The following is a 24,194-nucleotide window of genomic DNA, read 5'->3' as shown; positions in this document are numbered from 1 at the left end:
GAAACATGAAAAAACAGAACTATTTGTGGTATGTATTAGGATTAAAATACATTTTAAAAAAAGAAAAAATCTGTATTAAAAACTAAATGATGCGGGTGATTATTTTAAGAGGGTGACGATATGGAACAAAAACTGCATAAATTGTCCAAAAAATATTATAATAATGATAGAGCAGAGCAAAGAGGTATTTGTAGTTCAAAAAATGAATGATATTAGCAGAGGAAGAAAACATGAGGAAGTTACAAATCCAATTTAAATGAAAATAAAAAAACGTACACTTAAAGCCAACCACCTTTACACACACACACACACGGCACTTAAGCAGAACACCAGATCCCCGATTTTCCTTTATCATTAAATTACTTTTCATCAATGAATGTACTTTCAATCGTTAGTCCTTCTCAAGGTATTAATTGTTTACAATTTGAAAAAGGTCAACACGTGTTGACCAATTACACACACTATCAAATATTGCTAAATCACAAATTTGAAGGGTAAGACAACACCTGCATTATATGCACACTAGCAGAAAGTTTTATGGGAAAAACAAAAGAAAATCTAAACGGTAGTATACCCTGCAAAATGCCACCCGAAGCAAGAATTGACATTTTAAATGCTGGTATTGTTTTAGCTAAGCCAATGCAAGTAGATTGTATACTTGTGGCATTTCACGGGGTTATAGTGACTTAACACTGTTTACACACAAACAACCACCAAAATAGCCTTTTTTAAACACAGGGTTTCCACTAAAAACAACAGGAAAAAAATCAGTTTCATTGACAGATTTAACGATAAAGAGTGTGTGCCTATCTTTTTGTGGCTAAAATCTTGACCTGTTTGAGCCTATCAGTGTCTTTGTGCTGTCCGCCAATAGTGCCTAATGTTGTACTGCAAAGACAAAAGCCTGAATATCGGTCATTGATATGTATTTTGTATTATCTGGCAGTCCATAATTTACTTTAATCTTAAAATTGCATTGGTACAACCAATGGTCCCTCTAAGCTGCGTGCGTGTGCAATTGCGCACTACTTTCGTCTTCTCTGCGCAGCAGCAATCATATGGGGTGCAGTAAATAAAATCCAAACTATTTTTTTCTTTTTTTTTTACCACTTTCCCCATAATGGCGCAGCTTACACGGCATCCAGTGGTAGTAGCTCTGTCCACTCTTATGTTTTTTGTGTTTTACAGCATGTTTTACATGAAAAAATAGAGGGAACATTGACATGCACCTCCTTATGACAGGTGTGATACTGGTGTGCCCATAGTGAGCAATGATGATGTCGCTCAAACTAATACTCAGTGCACTCAGGGAGGTTGTCTTTCTGCCCAGACCAATGAAAAATTAGAGTGAACATTGGGTACAACTGACATCACAGTCAACATACATGTACACAGCAACGGCTCCTGCTTTGGTTTAACTATTTTGTCTCTATTATCAGAGGTCTAATAAGAATAACATGTGAATGTAATTCACCCTAGGTGTTGTCTTAAGCACAAATTTGTGCGTACTCACGTTTAATCGTTGAGGTCCAAAGTTTTTGCAGAGACAAACAAATGTGAATCAAGTACATTAATGTTTGGTAAGTCAGCACCACGTTGGGCTTCAGGGCTGTGGCTAATTGGGCTGATTACAGCCATTTTGCACTGACATGGCATGTGCAATTGTCATTTTCCAGATGGATTACGCTTCACTAAAATGTTACGGTTATTCAGCTAGCTATTAAAAGGTTAGGACATATAAGGCAATGTCGCTGGTATGAACCTCCTCTACAAGCAACAAGAAATACAAATCTTTAGTAGTCAAAAACATTGAAAGGCTGCTGGTAGTGTAGTGTTACACATAACTAACCTTTGTACAGCAAGTGGGAGGTGAATTCCAAACGGACCGTTAAACATTCCAGTGCATAGTCTCTCTTTCGCCCAATGTTCAACAGGATAGGCTACACATTTCCAAACCAAACAATGGCTGCTGCATCAAGGGGAATCCCTCCTTAGATCCATTTCGGCAATTCTAGGAAAATGCTTTGGCGCAAAAAAAGGAAAAAAATCAGTTATAAAAATAAAAGCAAAAAACAAACAAATAAATAAATCATTGTAATTTGCCCCTCAAAATGTCAGGCACTTTTCTTCGGGATGATACAAAGCAATTGTTGCCGATAGAACAGGAGCATTCATTCACCCGTCTAACATTCTACGACATGCTCTCGGAATGAGTCATGAAAAAAATGGCATGGCTCAAAACACGTTTCAAAGCATTTTGCAAATGACAGATAAAAGGACATGAACATCTGCACGTAGCGACACTCTTGCGGCAGCTCATCAGGTGGGCGTGGAGCTGACGGTGGTGTAGCTGTACTTGGACACCGAAGTCGCAATGGTGGGGGCCATTGAATAACCAGCCGTGGTACCCTCCTCTCCCGCCGCCTCCAGAAGGGCCGGGCAACACCTACGACACAGGCGGTTGCGGCAGAGGCAGGCAAAGGTGGAAAACAGAGCCTTGCGGAAACGGGTGTTCATAAAGCAGTAAATAACGGGGTTGACGCAGGCTGAAGTGTAGGAAAGCAAGTGGATGAAGGAAATGGGAATCCCCGTAAGGGCTCTGGAGGCCGCCTTTAAGTCAAAAGCCCTCCAAGTGTTGGCAACGTACAGCGGCATCCAGCAAACGAAGAAGAGCGCCACAATTACCAGCAGCATCCGAATGACGCGCTTTTTGGCCTGCAGCTTTGCTTTGGAAACGTTACTGCGGGAGTGCTCGGTTTTGGGCGCTGCGCTGGCGGCGGCGGAACAAGCTGTCGCCGATGACGACGAGGTGGGGAGTGTTGGGAGCTCGACGCCAGAAGAGGCCTTTTTGGAAACTTGAACGTAGCAACCGTCGTCGTCCTCGCCCTTGGGCTCCGTGGCGGTACCGTTTCGTAGGTCTGTGGAGAAGGCATTGGTTGAAGTCAATTTGGCTGGATGCATGCTCTTTAGGCCAAATGTGCAGTGTTCCATTTTTCAAATATTGAAGGCTCTGCCAATTGCTATTGGCTTGCCAATGTTAATCTGCTAAACCACAGCAATTTATCATAGGTTTAGGGGACATTTTATACTTGGTTGCAGAGCATCATGTGGACATTGAATGTGATCACTTTGACCCAAAATAACAATCTTAGCATGTTCTAAATTTGTTTGGAAGCAATGTTCCCTCTGATTTTCCGTTGGTCTGGGCAGAAAGACAACCTCCCTGAGCGCACTGAGTACCAGTGTGAGCGACATCATCAGTGCTCGCTATGGGCACACCAGTATCACACCTGCCATAAGCAGGTGCATGTCAATGTTCCCTCTAATTTTTTCATGTAAAACATGCTGTAAAACACAAAAAAACATAAGAGTGGACAGAGCTAATGCCACTGGCTGTCGCGTAAACGGTGCCATCATGAAGAAAGGGGTAAAAAAAAAGGGAAAAAAAGTTTGGATTTTATTTACTGCGCACCATATGATTGCTGCTGCGCAGAGAAGACGCGAGTAGTGCGCAATTGCGCACTCGCGCAACTTAGAGGGAACATTGTTTGGAGGGTTCAACCCTATCGTCCACAGTAAAACCCTGTACTCTTGGATTTCTTCAACTTTTGGGGGTTTTGCATGCCACAATATCTTACATATTTAATGTAAGCCAATTGCAATTATTCAGAGTATGTTTTAAATATATAATGCATCAAGTTTTGTTTAAAGTTTTTTTTTTCGAACCTGATTTCATCTTTCCAATTCCATTCAAATGCCATGTACGCAATGAGTTTAAGTGTTTTGAGTGCACAGGTACATTTTCCGTGTGCACTAGAGTGTAAAAAGCATTGCTGGAAAACTAGAGGGTGAAGTGCCATCAGCACTTTTCACCTGAACAATTCAGTACCCTACACAGATGTTTTAAAAAGCTGCAGTGCATTTTATAGATTAAACTATGAGTGAGATTAAACTTTTGTTCCCCCTCTAACATGTAGAAATGTTAAGTGCAAAAAATATCGGGTGCAGAAGCTCAAATAGCTGATAAATAATTCTCTGCCTGAGGCAAAAGCATTAGCATATGGTTGCAAAATATTTCTGTAATAATCTACTAAATTGTAGCATTTTTAAAGGAACATAAAACATTAAATGAAATAGTCACGAAAACAGTCGTCTGTACGTTGTTACTCACCGGTGGTCTCCGATTTGCTCTGTTTCATTTCAAAGCGCATACCCCGATAAAGCTCTCTGGAGATCAAGCCGTAGGCGATTGCCATCACCACTCCAGGAATGAAGAACAGAATGAAGAGCAAGAGCACATACCTGCAAATTAGAGAAGACAGAAAAGAAAGATGATGAGATAAAGTGCAAAGAAGCCAAAGAGAGCAATTAGCACAATTTAATAGCCAATAGTCAACTTTATAGGATTGTTTGGAAGATTTACTTCCAGCAAAAGACTTTGTTGATTGGTCGGATTGTAAAAGAAAAAAAAGACACATATAGGTAACTTCAACAGTTTGCATCCCCTTAAAAACTTCAGTTTTTTTGGCATTACAATGGTGAGACTGCTAATAATGTTCCGTTAGTTACTTATGTTATTTAATCAAAATTTTATTATCAGGCATTTTTCATTATAGCAATTTGCACCACACCGCATAGGGAAACATTTACTTTAGGTACTGACTTAACAACGTTTCTAGTGAAAAAAAAAAATATATATTTTTCTATTCTTTTTCAATGAGACAGTGGAATGGCTCAAGATAAAAAAGTGACTATGGAGGTAGAGGAAGATGCTATCCGTGTTTTCAATTTCCTTAGAAACTAGAAATCGTGTCCCGAGATAAACCTTAAACCGTTATAGAAAATATTGCAAGCTCTGGCTAAAACCCTAAAACTGAAATACCCATTCATATAGCATCAATGGAATACAAATTAACATTTTAAAGTATGGATGAAAAATCATGTTGCCAGGTTGGAACCGCTAGCTTTGAGGTAAAACATGTTGAAAGTTTTGGTAGCATTTAAAAGTCCATAACAATCAGTGAGGAAAAAAAAACAAATACTCCAAACTTTAAGGGATGCTTACAAGTCCATTGGAAAATCAATGTGTACAGCTATAAGGCATTCTCATGTCTGAATTTTTACCCTTAGAGAACTGAAGAAAACGTTTTCTTTTTTTTTGTGCAGAGCCAATTATTTCCTTAGGGTTGAGAAATGTACCAAACACACTCGACCATGAGAGACAAACAAAGTAAAGTGTTATTATTTATTTATATTCAACCTAACTTGTGGCTGCTAGGACATTAAAAGAGACTTTAAAGACAGTAGTTTTAGAGAAATATAAATAATTTCATTTACCATATTTTCACGACTATAAGGCGCACCTAAAAGTCTTAAATGTTCTCCAAAATAGACAGTGCGCCTTATAATCCAGTGCGCCTTATATATGGAAAAACTGAAAACCAAAAACGAAAAACCACCACTGTCGGATATTAAAAAAACACAAACGCCCGAACTTAAACAATACTGTTAAATATGCAGATGCCATCTTAGTTTACAAAATCTTCCATCATATAGCTCCTCGCCCACTCCAAGATTCTATACAAAAAAATCCAAAACATCAACAATGGCTGGCTCTAGAGGTGACTGTGTCGTGAGGGCTTCATACCTGGAAGTCAATAGCAATTACCGTATTTTCACGACTGTAAGGCGCACTTAAGTCTTAAATTTTCTCCAAAATAGACAGTGCGCCTTATATATGGAAAGTCATTCATTGAAGGGTGCGCCTTGTAATGCGGTGTGCCTTATAGTCGTGAAAATACGGTAAATCATTATAATTATTTTCCAGGCAAAACGTCACCTTCATACATATACATGACTTTTGCAAATATAATTGACTCTCTGGAGTGACTCTTCTGTAATAACATGAAATTAAACAAGTCATTCTTTTGCCAGCAATATAGAGCGACAGCAATGGCAATTAAATCAGCTCGGAGACCTAACTATGACGCTGATATGGAGAAAACTGCCATGATTGAACATACGCTTGTTACCAAAGCAATTTGTGTTCTGCTTTTAATGAGGAAAAAAAAAGAGGCGGGCATCTTTCATCTTGCACTAATGAAAAAAAGATGGTATGATTCTCCATGGCTTTTTTTAGCTGTCCTATGTGTGATGTGAACTTAAAATAAACGAATGAATGCCACTTTGATGGCAACAATTCTATAAACCAAGGTTTTGCCCATGCACGAGATTCTAATGTCTCGCTTTGAACCCTTTTTAAAAGAAGCCAAGGCTTTAGTCTGGTGTCAGCTGGCTGTTTGATACAAATGTTCAAGTAGATTGAAGCACTTTACATTGAAAAGAGCCCAAACCCCAGAAGAGATGTAGTATTGTCCTTACATCACTAGATTGATCTACTGCAAATACATCAGGAGATGTGCAAATGTGTGAATACAGTTCTGGATCAATACCATTTTTATTCTTTAATCCATCAAACAAAATATTTTAAAAAACACAAACTTTTGAGGAGTTATGTCTCTAAAAGTTTGGCATTATACATCTGCAGAAGAATTTTTTTTCATTATGGCTCCTCAATTTGAAGCATCATGTCACAAAAATCGATCTCAACGACGGTTGATATTTTTTTTCACATTGTCTCCATCGATTTGTGCCGCCTTTTAAAGATCTTAAGGGAACATGACAGACGGGTGGAGATACTGAGCAATAATTAAAAGTTTTTGTCCACCTAGACAACAATCCACTACTTTTTTCTTGAATGTGTAAATCATGCTAAATGAATAATAAATCATTTCGTGCTATAAATTCATCATTTCTTTGTTCTCTTTATTTAATTAACTAGTATTTCTAATTGAGATAATGCATTTTTTTCACTTAACAAATAACATTATAGGATTATATTATATATAACATAGAACATTATATAATATATAATATTATACCACTTCTCCGCTCCAATGACATTATCATGGGCTCACCTTGGTTCATAATGTAGAAGCATCAATGACAAATGTCATTCATAGTTACACTCAATACATTTAATGTCTTGGGTCATAGCTGCCAATTGACATTTTTCTTCTAAGTCCCTGTTCGTGTAGAAGTATATTAGTTTGACTTTGGCATTGGGAGCATGGCAATAAATTGTTAAAAACATAAAGAATGTGCTGAAATTCAAAATGCAAAAGTTCGCTTGTCATTCTCAATTTGAGATATTATTCGGGGTGTATATATACGTCTTATCTGCATTGTGAATTCTTGAAAGAAATGCATTTTTGGGAAAACCTATCATTTTTGTGGGATTTTTCATTAAGTGGTATAGATTGGCATCCCAACTCTGTCGTCTTTTTTATGTAAATGACAGCCTATGATGTATAAAACAACACTACATACATCATAGTTTTGTAAAGTTGATGTTTGATAACATGCAGTGATAAAAAGCTCAAAATTCCAACGAGCCACTGTTGACCACAACCCAGCAAACAAGGCCAATTGCGTCTATCAACTTGGCATGTATATTTACAGATATGACCATATATAACGCTGCATAACACAACAGCAATGCACAGGGGTCACAGCCAATGACAACAGCTGTTGAAAATAATACTCCACAGCTGTGACCAAACTCGTATAAGTTGTTTATGATAGAGTTGGTCAATAAAGGAAAAAGGCCAAAAAGTCCCTGAACACTGAGGCCAAAATCAAGAAGTGCAGGATCCATCAAAAAATAACCCTTGGTAGTCTTTTTTATATACCTAGGAAAACCTCTTTCTTATTGTTTTTGTATTTGTAAAAGGCATTGTAAAAACAAGTGACAGAATCAAAATGAATGCTTACACACCAGCTTTGTTCTGCATGATGACTTGGCCAGGTGAGGCGGCACATGTGGCCCGTAGTGCCGTTGGCTTTGCGGAAAGTCTTGATGATGCTGAACACTGGATACGGAATCATGATGAGCAGAGAGACCACCCAAGTGGCGGCGATAACACGGTACGCGTGGGAACGAGTCTGCCACGCTCTGGACTTCAGGGGGTTGCAGATGGCACTGTATCTCTCAATGGCAATAGCCACCAGGCTGAAGGTTGAGATGCTCACTGAGAGCCCTGCGGGACCAAAAGAACACTTGGCTTGGTTTTGGGGACATTTCAAATGCGGAAACACGAAGATGAACAGATTGAAAATGAAAGCTATTCAATTTATATAAGCTCTGTGAAGACTGGCTGGCTCATCTCTCTAGCAATGACAATGGCCACCAATGAGTTAAGCCAGTGTTCCATAACAAGTAAAAATGTATCCCTTATTTGAGGATGTCAGGGTCATTCCCGTACGAAACCATCAATGCATTTAGATGAAGGCGAATGCTTCCGCACAGTGTGAGCTCAAAGAGTGTATAGTCATGAGGCGGGACGTGATAAATAACATTAATAAGCCTGCCTACAAAAGGCTACCTCAGGGGATAACCAGTACTGCTCTACTAGCCTGAAGAAGCCGGATCCTTCAACTACAAATCCTGTCCTGAAAGCTGAAATTGCATTTTCGCAATCAATTTGTCTTTTACAAAAACACGGAACGTTCCGGTGTTGGCTGATGTAAGACTCTCAAAGATTAGCTCTCTGGAGCATAACCAGGCATAAGGAATTGTTACCTGAAATTTAAAGATTAGTGCCTGCTGCATGCTTTGTTAACCAAAATTATGGGGACAATGCACTTCTGTCCTAGAGAATACTGAAAGTCAGAAGAGAAAAAATTAGGCCTGACACCCGCTTCACAACATGAGAAAATTGAGGAGGCATATAGGAGAATGCGGTCCTCGGACGTTTGGTCGCCGGACGTTTGGTCGCCTGACATTTGGTCGCCTGACATTTGGTCGCCGGTCAAATGGTGACAGAGTTTACTGTTGAAGCCAGCACCCAAAATTATATTCATGAGTGAGTTTAATATCTAAGTACTGTTTGATATCTAAGTACATTTGACCGGCGTCCAAAAGACCGGCGACCAAAAGACCGGCGACCAAAAGACCGGCGACCAAAAGACCGGCGACCAAAAGACCGGCGACCAAAAGACCGGCGACCAAAAGACCGGCGACCAAAAGACCGGCGACCAAACGTCCGGTCACGAGAGAATGCAGGCAAAAAGCAACTAGGGAATTGTCATATTGTTTTTACTATATTTTTTACAGAAAATTGGATTTGATATTGAAGGGATCACAGGAGGGAAAATGGTCTCAGTACAATAACGTGGTAGAAGTAATCAACTCCCACCCAAACTCATCATAAAACTGTGAATGTTACATTTTAGTGAGCAAGCATGCATGTTTTTTGAGCAGTATGCCAAACAAGAATTTGTATTCATCTCCTCTGTTACACCTTGGAGTAGACTTTACTAGATGACTGATGCACACCGGGAGCAGCAGTTTTAGCAAGCGCTGGAAGCTTGGCAAATTCAATTCGGTGAGCCAGACAAGCACAAATGACACACAAACGTATTTAAGTCGCAGTAAAATGGTTCAAGTTTAGTGGCATCTTGAGGGAAAGGAGCAAAGGGATTCATTGCATAGCTAAAAGTGGCCAGGCGCCCTCAACAGTCTGTAACCATCCAATTAGCTTCCCCCCTGAAACAAGAGCACAATTTGCAAGATCTGGCCCAACTACAACTTGTTCATTAGTGTAAATTATTAAACTAAGAGGGGAGGGGAAAAAAACAATTTTTCCATTAACATATGATTTACTTGTTGGAAGAACATTTCCATCCAATTGCTCTCTCCTCAAACAATTACCATAGCAACACTTTCAAAGTTCTCAAGCGATATTAACTGAGGCAGCGTGCCTGAATTCTCATTATTCACTATTTAGGCTTTATTAAAAAAGATGCAAACCTTACCTCCAGTTTGGTGAACGTTTTTTTTTCATGCGTTTGAAATTTTTATCCACTATGCAAATAAGACTGTTCCTGATGATGCCACATGAATGACTAAGTCAATTTGTGCCTTCTCTTCTGTTTGGGCTCATCACAGAATGTGCATGAAAAAAAAATTACATTATGCAAAAGGTGGCTTTGAGGCAAGTGGCAAGCTGACAGAGGACATTGACTGCTAATTGCATCACGCCAGTGGCAACAGTACCTCGTGGCATCCTAAGCTTGGTTAAAGGCAACACTCAGAGCCAGAGAAAATGTTGCATTTATCCAATAACTGCCACTGACTGTAGAGGTTATGATTCGTGGTTATTAAATTTGAATGAGGGTATAAAAATTGACTTTTTTTGCGTCTTTGCTATTATCCTATGAAGGATTTTTTTTAGTCCAATTTTCTAAGGGTTTAAAACACCAATGCTAAGATGATAAAAATTTGATTCTTTCTATGCCCGATGGTACAAAGCCACAATTCTTACTATTACCGTATTTTCACGACTATAAGGCGCACTTAAGTCTTAAATTTTCTCCAAAATAGACAGTGCGCCCTATAATCCAGTGCGACTTATATATGAAAAAAACAGAAAACCAAAAAAAACACCACTGTCGGATATTAAAAAAACACAAACGCCTGAACAGAAACAATACTGTTTAATATGCAGATGCCATCTTAGTTTACAAAATCTTCCATCATATAGCTCCTCCCCCACTGCAAGATTTTATACCAAAAAAATCCAAAACATCAATAATGGCTGGCTCTAGAGGCGATTGTGTAGTCAGTGCTTCATACCTGGAAGTCAATAGCAATTACTGTATTTTCACGACTATAAGGCGCACTTAAGTCTTAAATTTTCTCCAAAATAGACAGTGCGCCTTATAATACAGAAAAAAATGTCATTCATTGAGGGTGCGCCTTATAGTCGTGAAAATACGGTACTTCGTGTATAGCAATTTTACAAAAAATTATTTATTTCTTTTTAAAAATGTATGTTACAATAATTGATAGTGTATTTTGTTCACCTTCACTTTGAGTATCCTTAAACTAATATATCGCAACAGATAGTGTTGCATCCCTACCAGTTTCAGTATGAAAGCTGCAATAAAAATAGTATGATTTGACCCTTCTAAAAAAAAAAGGTATCCCAACGACATTATCCCTCAAGCTGACGAAAAAAATTGGAATTTCATGCTTGTGATGAAAGGTTGCTGATCAAAATGAAACTGAAAAACCTTGAAAATCAAAGCTGACATGCCTGTCAAAAAAGGGCAAAATCCTCAACTTTTCTCTTAATTAATTCAGGGCAAGCCATCTACAACACTCAGAGGAAATAAAATCTTATTGAAGTCCACACCAAATTGCGTATGTAAGAAATCCGAAATGTCAAATATTCCTGATGCTTCACCCCAATAAAATCCTTGCAAGCATTCTTGCCCGACTTTAGTTGACAGCTCATCGTCATGTCACACTTGCAAAGATGTGTGACCACTGGTGCTCTGTTGTAGCACGGTGGTTACCCTCCGACAAGTCAAATGAAGCCTTTTTGAAAAAGCGGCTCTTGTTAGATGTCAAGTACATAATTGTCGGAGCTCACTTCCGACAGGCTGTCAGCCAAACGGTTGGCGGCCCAAAAGAATGCATTGGGACTCATGCAATTTGTCATTTTTTTCAGTGACCTGGCTCAGTGGTAGTTGCTCCCCAACCCAAAGGTTGCGGGTTCAATTCCCTCCTCAGGTGACCCCGTCTAAAGATCCATGAGAAAGATACTGACAGAGGGTCATACTGTCAAAGCACATTGAGTGGCATGAAGGTTGAAAGGCGCTATACAAATATCGTGACCGGACGTTTGGTCGCTGGTCTTTTGGTCCCCGGTCTTTTGGTCCCCGGTCTTTTGGTCCCCGGTCTTTTGGTCCCCGGTCTCTTGGTCCCCGGTCTCTTGGTCCCCGGTCTCTTGGTCCCCGGTCTTTTGGTCCCCGGTCTTTTGGTCCCCGGTCTTTTGGTCCCCGGTCTTTTGGTCCCCGGTCTTTTGGTCCCCGGTCTTTTGGTCCCCGGTCTTTTGGTCCCCGGTCTTTTGGTCCCCGGTCTTTTGGTCCCCGGTCTTTTGGTCCCCGGTCTTTTGGTCCCCGGTCTTTTGGTCCCCGGTCTTTTGGTTCCCGGTCTTTTGGTCCCCGGTCTTTTGGTCCCTTTTGGTTGCCGGTCAAATGTACTTTGATATTAAACAGTACTTGGATATTAAACTCTCTCTCTCTCTCAGATATTAAACTCTCCCTCTTAGATATTAAACTCTCTCATGAATATAATTTTGAGAGCTGGCTTTAACAGTAAACTATCTATCACCATTTGACCGGCAACCAAAAGGGAACAAAAGACCAGCGAGCAAAAGACCAGAGACCAAAAGACCGGCGACCAAATGTCCGAGCACCTACAAATATAAGTCCATTCAACATTTTGAGTTGTGGAAACATAATAAATGGCTATTGAGGAGTCGATCCACTTTGGTTGTTTTTGGTGCCATCATCAGTGTTTTTCATACCACCTGATTTAAGAGCAGGGCATATCTTTGTGTAAGGTATAAAATCCATTTAATACATGTGATTATAATGCTCCACAGCTATGACTTAAAATCAGTCATCACACTAAAATGATTGGAGACTTGAACATGTGACTATTGATTAAAGTAATAGCGAAAAAGGCTCCGTGTAGACTATAAAGAAAAGCAACTGATTACTTAAACCCTGCCCCCTCTCCTATACTGACAATCACTCTCAAGTCAGCTGGAACAGGTGACCCGCATTGGTAAAGAGAGCAAGCGCTATAGAAAATAAAAGCTTCTTTAACACCCAGTTTTTATTGAAACTGCAATTTCTGCCAGTTTAATTGGCACACCAAAAGTAAATGTCCGTCGCAATGAACAATATTTATCTATTTGTAAAGATAGTACCTTGTAAATTTCTCACAGAGCAATAAAATCAACAAGCAAACAAAAATATATGCAAGGGAATCCTCATTGGGTATTTTCTAAGATTAAAATTTTTAATCTTTAGTCAAATTTCATCTTTTAATGTATTTCCTCTTCCGAAAATATTGGTAAGCAAAATTTCACTACTTTTTGATCGAACTGACCATTTCAACCAAATATTTTTAGATTTGAGAGCACATTTTCACAAACAAATATTGCATTTGTATCTTCTTTTTCATTTAAAGAATTTGGCTTGGGTAGTCTCCACCCTTGTGAGGATATGCAGAACAGAAAAGGAATAAATAAATAAATATTTACAAGCCAAAGAATGTCGTCAAAGGCTGCTAAGGAGTTTAAATTTTTCCTGTCAGGGTTGAATTTTATGGTGGTGCTGTTCAACAGCAGGACGCAAATAGACGCACATTCCCAAAATTTGGTCTTATCGGTAAGCAGATAGCATAGTGAGAACATGCAAACACACGGAGCTTTGCAATAAAAGCCAGAAAGCAGTTTGTTCTCACCCATAAAGTAGGCGACCGTCTTGCACATGGCTGCCCCAAAGATGAAGTCCTCTAGGATGTTAGGGATGAGCGTAAAGGGCATACAGAAGATGGCCATCATCAGGTCGCTGATAGCAAGGGACAGCAGAAAGGAGTTGGTGACCGTTCTCATGCGCTTGTTGAGAACCAGCACAATGATGATGAGCAGGTTGCCAAAAACGCTGAGAAGGAAGATGAGGATGTAGAGCACGATGCGTAGTGTGTCCATCTCTGAGGAGAGACCACAACCAAAAAAATGGGATTTATAGAATCTCCTTTGCCAAGGGTAGTCGTGATAGACTTTGCACTCAATTAGGAAATAGAGTCATTCATCAAAAATTATTTCTCACGCTCGGGTTAACAGAGAAAAGACGGACTGAATGAAATGTCACGAGATAATTGGAACATTAATCTCAACTGACAAAACTGCCCACGTCATCCACGCATGGGTTCACATTTGACAACCGTGACAAGGCAAACACTAAAAGTGGGTAAACTGACCATAAAATTGACAAAAAAGCTAAGCTTTACATTGGAAACTGCAGTCTTAAATTAAACAGATTAATGTCTTTATTTCAATATTTGTCATCTTGAAGATGAAAGGAAGAAAATGGATTAGCATTTTTTCAAACTGGAAAAAGGAGATCAAAATTAAATATCAGTTTCAATTTGAATCAATATTTGTACACAGGGTTTTCCACCCAAAAGCGGTAAAATGAGTCAAGAGCTTTTTTTTTCTTTCTTTCCCTCAACAGGGAGATGCTCGTCGATCTTTTAGGGGCACTCCCCTCGCTTGCTCGCTCGCTCTCCCCAGTCTGTCACTGCCAAGCCATTTGAGAATGAGCGCGTGTGACAGGACGAGGTCGGCGAGCGTCGCGCTGACTGAGCACTCTGATTAACAATGGTGACGAGGCACAAGTGGGAAGGTCTGCGGCACAGCCTCCAGACGCAGTTTGGCTCAGGAGGTCACACTGCATTGCACTCAGTGCAATGATGATTAAGCATCAACGAAATGTCTTTTTATATTTGCTACTTTCATTTACCACTTTGTCTTCACAGCCAAATAACATACTTTTTTTTCCAATATGTTGTGATATCAATAAAATTTGGTCAAATACGTAAGGCAGGGGTCGGGAACCTTTTTGACGAAGAGAGCCATAAACAATTCATATTTTCAAACATTATTCTTTGAGAGTCATACTAAGAATTTAAAAGTAAAAATACATGAAAACGTGTGAATTTATTCATCATTTTGTTACTTTGATTGTGTCTGAATTCTTTTGAGAACATTTTGAGCTGTTGCTAATCAATGAGTATCAATGAGACTGCATGCAGAAGAGTCTAATGAAGAAAAAAATTATGATTGACAGATCATGTCGGCACCACAGTTCCAGCGTGACGCTCCCATTGATGCGTTCGGGTTAGGGTTAACCCTCTCACCAGCGATACCCATATTTTACCACACAGCGGAGAGCCATATATACACACATCAAAAGAGCCACATATGGCTCCCGAGCCATAGGTTCCCTACCTCTGGCGTAAGGTGTTCTGAAGTTTGTCTGTTTAACTTAATGAATGTACTACCAATTAATAACAGTGTTTTCCCGCATTGAGCAATGCCAGAAAAACTGAATTCGAAAGGAATGAAAGGAATAATGACCTCAACAGGCAGGAAAAAGCTCCCACAATAGTAAAAACCTGAATCGAATCGTGGCTTTGTGAGCAGAAGGTCAACCTTGACTGCCTGGGTTGAAATTGAGTGAATAAAGAAAACTCAGAGCTAAAGAGACCAGAGCCAAATGTGCATGATAGACAGCTGATGGCCTCTTATTCCAAAAACTCTTGTCCAAGAGTTTGCTGCATCAATTTGTGAGCTCAATCCTAAATTAAAATTAACAAACAATTATATACTAATTTGCTATTCAACTGAATTGGGCGAGAAATGTTGAAAAAGATGTCAACAGCATGCAAAATGAAACACCCACAAGGAATGTTGAAAAAGTAAAAATTGATACACTGTAGCCAAAGGAGGAGTCCTTAGAGCACTGGTGTCAAAGTGGCGGCCCGCGGGCCAAATCTGGCTCGCTGCATCATTTTGTGTGGCCCGATAAAGTGAATGAGTGCCAACTTTCTGTTTTATGATGAAATTCAAATGAAGATTGTAGATCATTTCCTGTGTTTCCTCATTTTAAATCAATAATTGCAAACAATTCATACTAATTTGAATATCCAAATATGATCTATCGATTAGCACGATCGAGAAAGCTGTCAATTTATGAATCGATTAATTTTGGCAGCCTAGTTGGAAGACATAACACAGCCTGCAGATTTCCGTTTCTGCTTAAAGTTAAACCACTGCACTGTATTTATTGTTTAAAAAAAGCAGTAAGAAAAGCATGGAAGCGTTTCAATTCATGCACATGGCATTGAATAATTATATTTCACTGACATTGATGGCTGTAAACATCCAATTCATTTTGACTGGAAGGCGGCAGTGTCCATCACGGCAGGCCCTTCTAGTCAAAATGGATTGGACTTCTGTCGCTGCCAGGTTCAGTCAATTAGTTAAAGGAGAAAATATGTTTCATTAGTAAATCGAGTTACATGCTTGGTCAGTTGACCAAGATCTTAAGTCAAGATTCCAATAACTTTGCATTACTTAGCCCAGCAGATTATAATTATTTGACGTGCAGAATTGAACAAAAAAGGGATAAAGAGACACATATTTTCTAATGTTATTCCTTGGGAGCCATACTCCAAATTTAAAAGTCAAAATACATGTAAATGGGCGCCTTTTTCTTTTCTTTTTTTGTAATTTCACCACTTTTAAAGTGGAAAAAACTGGATACTTTTGACAAGATTCTTATGCATTTGCTAATCAATGATAATATGCATTCCAGAACAGTCTAATGCAAAAAAAAGAAGATTGAAGCAGCTCTGGAGACAAAGTAGCTCAGCTCTGTAACCATCGGTTTCCATATTTTAGATCACAAGTTAGCAAAGAGCCAGATGCACCCATCAAAAGAGCCACATGTGGCTCCCGGGCCATAGCTTCCCTACCCCTGTTCTAGATCTACAGAAAGCAAATGACAGAGAGGAACTGTTATGGAATGAGGACTTCTAGAGTGGAAGATAAGTGCATGTACAAGGACATGTACAAGGGGAGCATGCTCTACACTTGTGATGGGAGAGTTTGAATTGGAGTTGGATGTGCCTCAGGGATCAGCTTCGAGTCCCTTCAGGTTTGCAGTCGTGATGGATAGGCTGAAGTTAGTTTGGAATGTCCATGGAGCATGAGATTCATAGATGATGATGTCAGTGAAAAAGGTAGAGGAACTTTTACAATAGAATTTAAAAGGGAATGAAAGGACAGGAATTTAAATTCACCAAAAACCCACAGAAAAGTTGTGCATAAATGAGAGGTGTGGATAAGGAAGAACAAGGCTACAGGGAGAAGAAAAGACCGGGGCATCCTATAGACTGGATTACTCTGGATTTTTGTCATCACGAAAATTGAATGCAAATATATTTTTTAGATTATTAGAACTTGGACAAATGCAATGAGATTGTACTGATATTCTCTTCATTCTGTTATACAACTCTTAGGCGAAGTATTTATTTCAAGACAGCATTTAATTTTACACATTCATCATCTTAAACCTTATTGGCCCTGAAAAAAAGGTCTTTCTGGATGCTTCATGAAACTCAAATATATACTTAACCAACCATTTGCATTTGACAAAGAAGCACAACGGGAGTTCGCCACTTGCTGTGTCACACAACTAGTGTATTTCACCTTCTCATAAAAAGCAATGGTTTGAAATCATTACAAAAGCAATTATGGGATGACAGGCGGCTGCAGGGGACATTTTAATCACATTTCACCCTTCGCTAACGCTGTATAAAAGTAAATCTGCGCTTGGCCCCTGTGTTACCACATAATTGGCAGCAATAAAAAGATAAATAAAAAGACTAGCTGCTTCACAGATGTCAGAGATGGGAGCTCACCCAAGTAGCAGTCTGTCTTGTGGTACTGTGGAGTGAAAATGGAATGATCTATTCATTGAGCACTATAGCGCTATGCCGACTCCCGTGGGCCTTTGCAGTCCTGGACAATCCACTTTGTTTCTATCCACTCCCTCGGAGCAACTGCGGCAACTGTGCGCCACATTTATAAATGTTTGTGGAGCACGTTCCAAAGTGTTGACACGGAAACGTTTAAGCAAAGCGTCTAAATGCACTTCATGTCTGTCGGAGGATCATGGCCGACCGCCGCCATATTTCTGCTGCCCCGACGGGATCATTAAAGTTGCAACACCCTATGTCGTTTGTTTTTTATCGCTGGGAGGAGATAAGATGCTTCATAGCAGACTGCCAGTCATGATTGATTGGCGCAAATAACCCACTCTAAAGATCATCTGGTAATGAGCTGCAATGGCTGAGGAGTTTGTAGCGCTTTATTTCACCAGTTATTTCGTCCAAATCCGAGCAACAGTTAGCTTTCCTTTACTGTCCTAAAAGTACAGCAATTTTTGCTTTCAATTACTGTATTTTCACGACTATAAGGCGCACCCTCAATGAATGACATTTTCTTCCATATATATGGCGCACTGTCTATTTTGGAGAAAATTTAAGACTTTTAAGTGCGCCTTATAGTCGTGAAAACACGGTAATTGCTATTGACTTCCAGGTATGAAGCACTCGCTACACAGTCACCTCTAGAGCCAGCCATTGTTAATGTTTTGGATTTTTTTGGTATAAAATCTTGCAGTGGGGGAGGAGCTAAATGATGGAAGATTTTGTAAACTAAGATGGCATCTGCATATTTTACAGTATTGTTTCAGTTCAGGCGTTTGTTTTTTTAATATCCGACAATGGTAGTTTTTCGTTTTCTGTTTTTTCCATATATAAGGCGCACTGTCTATTTTGGAGAAAATTTAAGACTTTTAAGTGCGCCTTATAGTCGTGAAAATACGGTAATTTACATACTGAATAATCCAATACTAGAATGGCGCAGCCAATTTTTCTTTTAGACTACACCATGTTAAATGATAATGAAATAAGCAGATAGGAAAACATTGTCAAATATTCTAGCATAAGAAGGTAAAATACATTATCGCTCAATATGCTTTCTCTCTCCGGGGATTTCAGCGGACTCTGTAAAACTGGATATTCTTACTTCAGCTTTTTTTATGAGTGTAAGAAATGGGTGCCTTGGGGACCAAAACTATGCTTGTAAAACAATACACAAACTTTGACATTAAAAAGGATCCTTTGCATATTAAAAAAATGCTCTATGCAGATGATAAAGAATATATATTGTAACTTTATCCTTCTAGACACAGAATGTTACACAGTTTGGTCAACTCAACTAGCACCACCACTGTAATTTATTAGCCTGCCAATGATGTGCAAGTAATTCCTTAGTCAATTCTTTGAAGTACATTTTACATACTTAGTTTAGTTGATTTTGCCAATTAACTTGTGGCAATAAAACCGCTTGAAGTCTCTTTTCTTAAGGATAGTTCAAACTTGCTGCTTGCCATTAAGTGACTCAACTTCCCTGCCACGCTTGGTACTGTATCTCCATTTATTACTTGCAAACCAGCGTTATCTCTAGAGACATTTAAGTATGGAGTACACGTACTTTATACTGAGGAAGTTTAGCCAAGACGTCTTGTGCATATAAAAAAACCTCAAACTCCTACTGTACTAAACCCATTAAACTGATGTCGAGCATACTTGAATATAAACTTGGCTGAATACAGATTTGGCAGTTCTTTAGAAAAACAGGTGGCTGCTTATGAGTGCATTTTTTTTATACTCATACATAACGCCGTCTCATTAGGACAGCACAGCTTTGCTAGTTCCTATTAAGATAGTGGCCATTTTTTTTTGACATCACTCAATGTGCAGGACTGCTTTAATTCTGCAAGACAACCTACTGACGCAGCAGTACTCGACTCAATTAGTTGTTCCTGTAGGGTCGGACACATTGATGATACTCTACGACAGAGGTGTCAAACATACGGCCCGTGGGCCGGATCCGGCCCGTCTGGTGGTTTGGTACGGCCCGGGGAAGAAAGCTGCATTGTATAAAAAAAAAAGAATTTTCTTTAAAATTTGTATTTCTTGTATTATCCCCTAGGGAGCGCAGTGTTTTACACTTAAACACAGTTAAATATATGTTTAACTGTGTAAAAGTGTTGTTAAAATTGCACATACTTTATTTATGTTCTTATGTTATTCTCTTGTTCATAATATATTGTTCATAATGTAAAAGGAAAATTCTGTTAATAAACATTTTGATAATTTACTCATTCTTTGCCCTAATTATTAGTATTAATGACTAATACAAGGGAAAAAAGTGGGCTTGTTGTTAGTTCTATGTAATTTTTCAATGAGTACACTGGTCCGACCCGCTTGATCTCAAATTAAGCTATATTCGGCCCGTAGACCAAAGGGAGTTTGACTCGGGAGCTACATGTGGCTCTTTTGATGGGTGCTTATGGCTCTCCGCTAAACTGTGAGCTAAAATCTGGACACTACATCCAGAGTCGCTTTAATCTTCCAGTTTTTAATTAAACTTTTCTGCATGCATGCATCCCATTGATTAGCATCAGGGTAACAATTTTGTCAATATAATTCTGGGAGTTTTTCTCCTTTAAAGGCTGTTAAATGACTAAAAATGCACACGTTTTCGTGTATTTTTACTTCTAGTGAATTCCGAGTATGGCTCCTAATGAATAACAATTGAAAATATGATTTTTTTTGGCTCTCTCTGTCAAAAAGGTTCTCGACCCCCGCTCTACGACGTGGACGTTTTCGGGAAAGCTCATAAAACTCGCTGGTAGCCCCCAATTCAGCACGCAAATTGAATTAATTGCTTGCATGGTCTTGTTAGGAAACTTTGCACATTATATGGATATTAATGCAGTCAATTTGTCAGCAGGTGAGAATAGAGTAGAACTGTTAACTAGGAAAGCGTAGGATGCAAGAACATGTACCGTAGGCGTGAGCATGCGTCTATTTAAAGGGGAGCCTTTCGCAAGACTAGAGGAGGCTGAATTATAGCAGAGCTGCCTCTTTTTAAGAATTACAACTCGTGTAAATTCCCTATCCACATGTTACTTGACAAGCAGCATGTCCACTCACCACCGCTTGCACGTTATGGACATAAAACGCAGACTTTAAAAGCATGCTGACATGTTTTAAACATGACAATAAAAGGATCTTGGCCCATTGATGATATTGCTTGGAGCAAGGTGCAAGTCAAAGACAATTGACATTTAATAATCAACTCTCGTATAGAACGTTCCCTACTATTCATCAGAAATCCATAGCTTCACATTGGGGATGCTCTCAAATCCCCTCAGTGGCTCCCCACCGGAGCCAATTTAAAATCCCAACAATCATCAGGCATGGTTTCTTCTATTGAATCTAAAAAAAAAGTCAGGTTAAGTGTATTGTGCACTTGCCTTCAGACATTCCCGTTGATTAAAAAAAACTAATAAAATATAATAAAAGGATCTAAAGGCTCTGAACCAGGTCTTTTCAATCAATTTTAACGGCTGACAGGCTTTATTTCAGGCTTTGTCTACCATACATCATTTTGAGCGCTTTATCTTTGAAAGGTGCGATAAAAAAATCAAATGTGGTCTTATATTTTCTCCAAATCTGGCAAACACAACTCATTTTTTTCCATCACAGGAACTAGAAACAAAGTGAAAATGCTACATTCAAAACGCACACAAGCTTAATTTGTACATATCATTCAGTTCAAAAGGCTTTTTTCTGTTAGCAATTGTGGGGAAATTGTGGTTAGCAATAATTAATGATTTAATTTGGACAAGCCACAAAAGGTGATGTGTCTGCCTCGACACTGACTCCAACTGTATGTGTGCAAATGAGTGAATACTATGAATAATTTACAACTGTAGCACTGAAATAAATGGCGTAAATCTCATTTCCAGATCCCCGTGGCCTTTCTGTGCATTGCATTCAGTCAGCCAAGCTTGAGGCTCCATTGCATATGATTACAAGATCAATAAAAAGCCAAGTGTGGTAGGAATACCCTCATTTTTACCATTATCGGAGAAAATGGCCATTAGATGAGCTCGATTCCACAATTTTAGCTTCAACGCAATGACGCTTTGAAGCAGAAATCAACCTGTTCTTGTTATATATAGGTGAACCCAAAACCATCGTTTTGGCTTTGGGGAACACGGGGAAACCCCAGTCAGATCTGATCAATGAACTAAGCTGGTGGTGAATACATGTTTGGCTGATGATAAATTGACTAAAGAAGCTTTTTAGAAGAAAAAAAAAGGATGGATAGAAGATCCTAAGGACCACTACTAGTGCTATGAAGACCCTCTCTCGTGGCAGAAGAAAGAATTAATGCCCAATCCATTTGAAAATATCTTAAACCACGTCTGGAATTGTTTTTTTTTTTTAAACCATTTAGGATTTTTCTAAATTGTTTTCCCCTATTGTTAGTCATATTTGATGTTTATCGTTAGTTAAGTGCTACCTGTGTAAAAAAATCTGTTAAAACAAGTTACCCTAGTTTAAAATGTAGTATAAGTATATACATATACAGCAATAGTGAGGAATATATATTTAAATATATAATACAGAATAGTCGAGGTTAATATAATGTTAAGTTTCTCATGATTGTAATACGTTGCATTTGCTGTAAAAAGCTAGTTATGGAAATGTAATGTTTTTCACCTTTTTTCCAAACTCATCTTTAGATTGCTCATCTGTCTACGAAAAATGTTTGAAGAGACAATCAAGTGTAAAAGCCTATTGAAAGGCCAGTTTTTGCATTTTAATCCTTTTATTCATTCCATCACTATGGAAAGAATTTGAATAATTTAGAAAATACAATTGGCAAAAGAATCATAGCATTATTTATATAAGTCAGAACAAGCATTATATATTATATTATAAAGACATTTTTTTTACATTTAAGGATGAAATTTAGAAGATAATGCCAACTTAAAAAGATAAAGAAAATTGATTTTTTTTTTTTTTTACCTTTGGGTCGGTTTATGGTTTTAGGGAGGTCCGAATGGTTGTTGCAGCTCATGTTGAAAGCAGCCAATTCCACGCTGATATTCCACTGGTCCGCGCAGCCGGGCATCTCCGATGCGCTCACGCTCACGTTTGCCTCCTGCAGAGACATTCTGTGCACCGCCGCTGCCGGGGTTCGCACCTGCAGCTACTTGCAATCACTCTTGTTTCAAATCCAAGTCGCCAAATGGACGAAACTTCGCTAGATTGGCCAAAGAACACTTACTAGCAATTGAAAAAAAAACAACAAAATGCAGGTAGCCTTGAGGAACCAAGCTAGTAGACTGCAGAAACCGAGGCTGTGGAGGAATGGAGCTCTTCTCTCTCTCTCCTCCCTCTCCCTCTCTCTCTATCTCTCTCTCTCTAAATCTCAACAGCCAATCAGGAGCTTGCTTCAAAGTTGTCCTTTCAGTTATATTAATAAGAAAAGATCATTCATTAAATAAAATGATAAGATCATATGAAAGACCTTCATCATGAAATGCATCTTCAGAAAAACATGCCACATATTGTGAAATGATGGATTAAATAAGATGATTAGATCATATGAAAGACCCTCATCATGAAATGGGTCTTCAGAATTGGCATGATCTACCCAGGTCTGCATGGGTTTTCACCTGGTACTCCAGTTTCCTCCCATATCTCAAATATAGGCATCCAAGGCTAGTTAAACATTCTAGTACATTGCCTTTAGGTATGAGTGTTGTTGTCCATCTCCTTGAGCCATGCGATTGTCTGGCAGCCAATTAAGGTTGATCAAATGATCTACTCATCAGCAAGCTGTCCACAAGTTTGATAACGATCCTGATTATTGGATTCAGGTGTGTTGGTGGAGGGAATTGTGGAAAACAAACATGATAGCGGCTCTCTAGGACTGGAGTTGGCCACCCGTGTCATATCTGCTCTTCAAATATGCTTTGGTTTTTAGGCTCACGGTACATTTAGTGGGAAAACCAGGAGCTTGTAGTTCAGTTTTAGCTGGTTTCAAGTAAGAGCATTCTGTGAGAGCAGACATCCAAGCAGCCAAATTCAAACCATCGGTATTTTTGAAGAGGACAGGGAGACAGAAATGTGTACAAATTCATGTGCCATTTTGAGTTGGCTATCTTACAATTAATTCCAAATCCTAGACATGGTCTGGTCTGATGATTTGTTGAATTTGGCTGCTTTGTGATGAAGTTTTTTTTTTTTTACCGCATCACCTCCACCCAATCGAAAAGCAACATTAGTCTTCCTGCCATTCAACTATGTGCTTCCCAAACATTATCAAGCCAATGTCATTATTTTTGCAATAGAAAATTCCCATTAAACCCCACTAGGAAAAAAAAAAACAAGGAAAAAGTGGACAAGCAGGATATGCAGTCATTAGTATATCAGAAACTTCTGCCATCTGGTGGGGGAAAAATCGTTTGTTGCTTTTTGCATTTGATGACAATCATTTGGCCTTTTTAATTCTGTGAAATTATTTTAATATTGATTATCTTTTGCAGCCAGTGCTCTCTATGAATTGTGGATTAAAACAACAATTCAGCATGAATTCCGTTATAATGCAAACTTTACCATCTAAATATAATATATTGCAGTGGCAGTCCGTGCATTTTCTCATAGTGCCTTCAACAGGTAAAATCCACGTCCTAGCAGCATTTAATTAAATACAAATACTGGAGCTTTTCAGACATTACAACATTACAACCGAGCCAGAGGGTGATTTCCC

At 39.0% G+C, this 24,194-nt stretch overlaps 1 protein-coding gene across 1 annotated transcript; it reads right to left on the bottom strand.

Annotated features, from left to right (window-relative positions):
• Positions 1 to 308: 308 nt before the first annotated feature.
• On the bottom strand, positions 309 to 23,186 carry LOC144206334 (cholecystokinin receptor-like). Its single transcript, XM_077731276.1, has 5 exons — positions 22,445 to 23,186; positions 13,385 to 13,633; positions 7,838 to 8,099; positions 4,172 to 4,302; positions 309 to 2,918 (listed from the first exon to the last, which is right to left on the bottom strand). Exons 1-5 carry the CDS (start codon positions 22,590 to 22,592, stop codon positions 2,320 to 2,322), a joined length of 1,389 nt encoding a protein of 462 aa, XP_077587402.1. The 5' UTR covers positions 22,593 to 23,186; the 3' UTR covers positions 309 to 2,319.
• Between the last annotated feature and the right edge of the window lie 1,008 nt (positions 23,187 to 24,194).

The sequence above is a fragment of the Stigmatopora nigra genome, chromosome 1, assembly GCF_051989575.1.
Source record: "Stigmatopora nigra isolate UIUO_SnigA chromosome 1, RoL_Snig_1.1, whole genome shotgun sequence".
In the NCBI taxonomy this organism is placed as follows: Eukaryota; Metazoa; Chordata; class Actinopteri; order Syngnathiformes; family Syngnathidae; genus Stigmatopora; species Stigmatopora nigra.
This window is presented reverse-complemented; position numbering and strand designations above follow the sequence as displayed.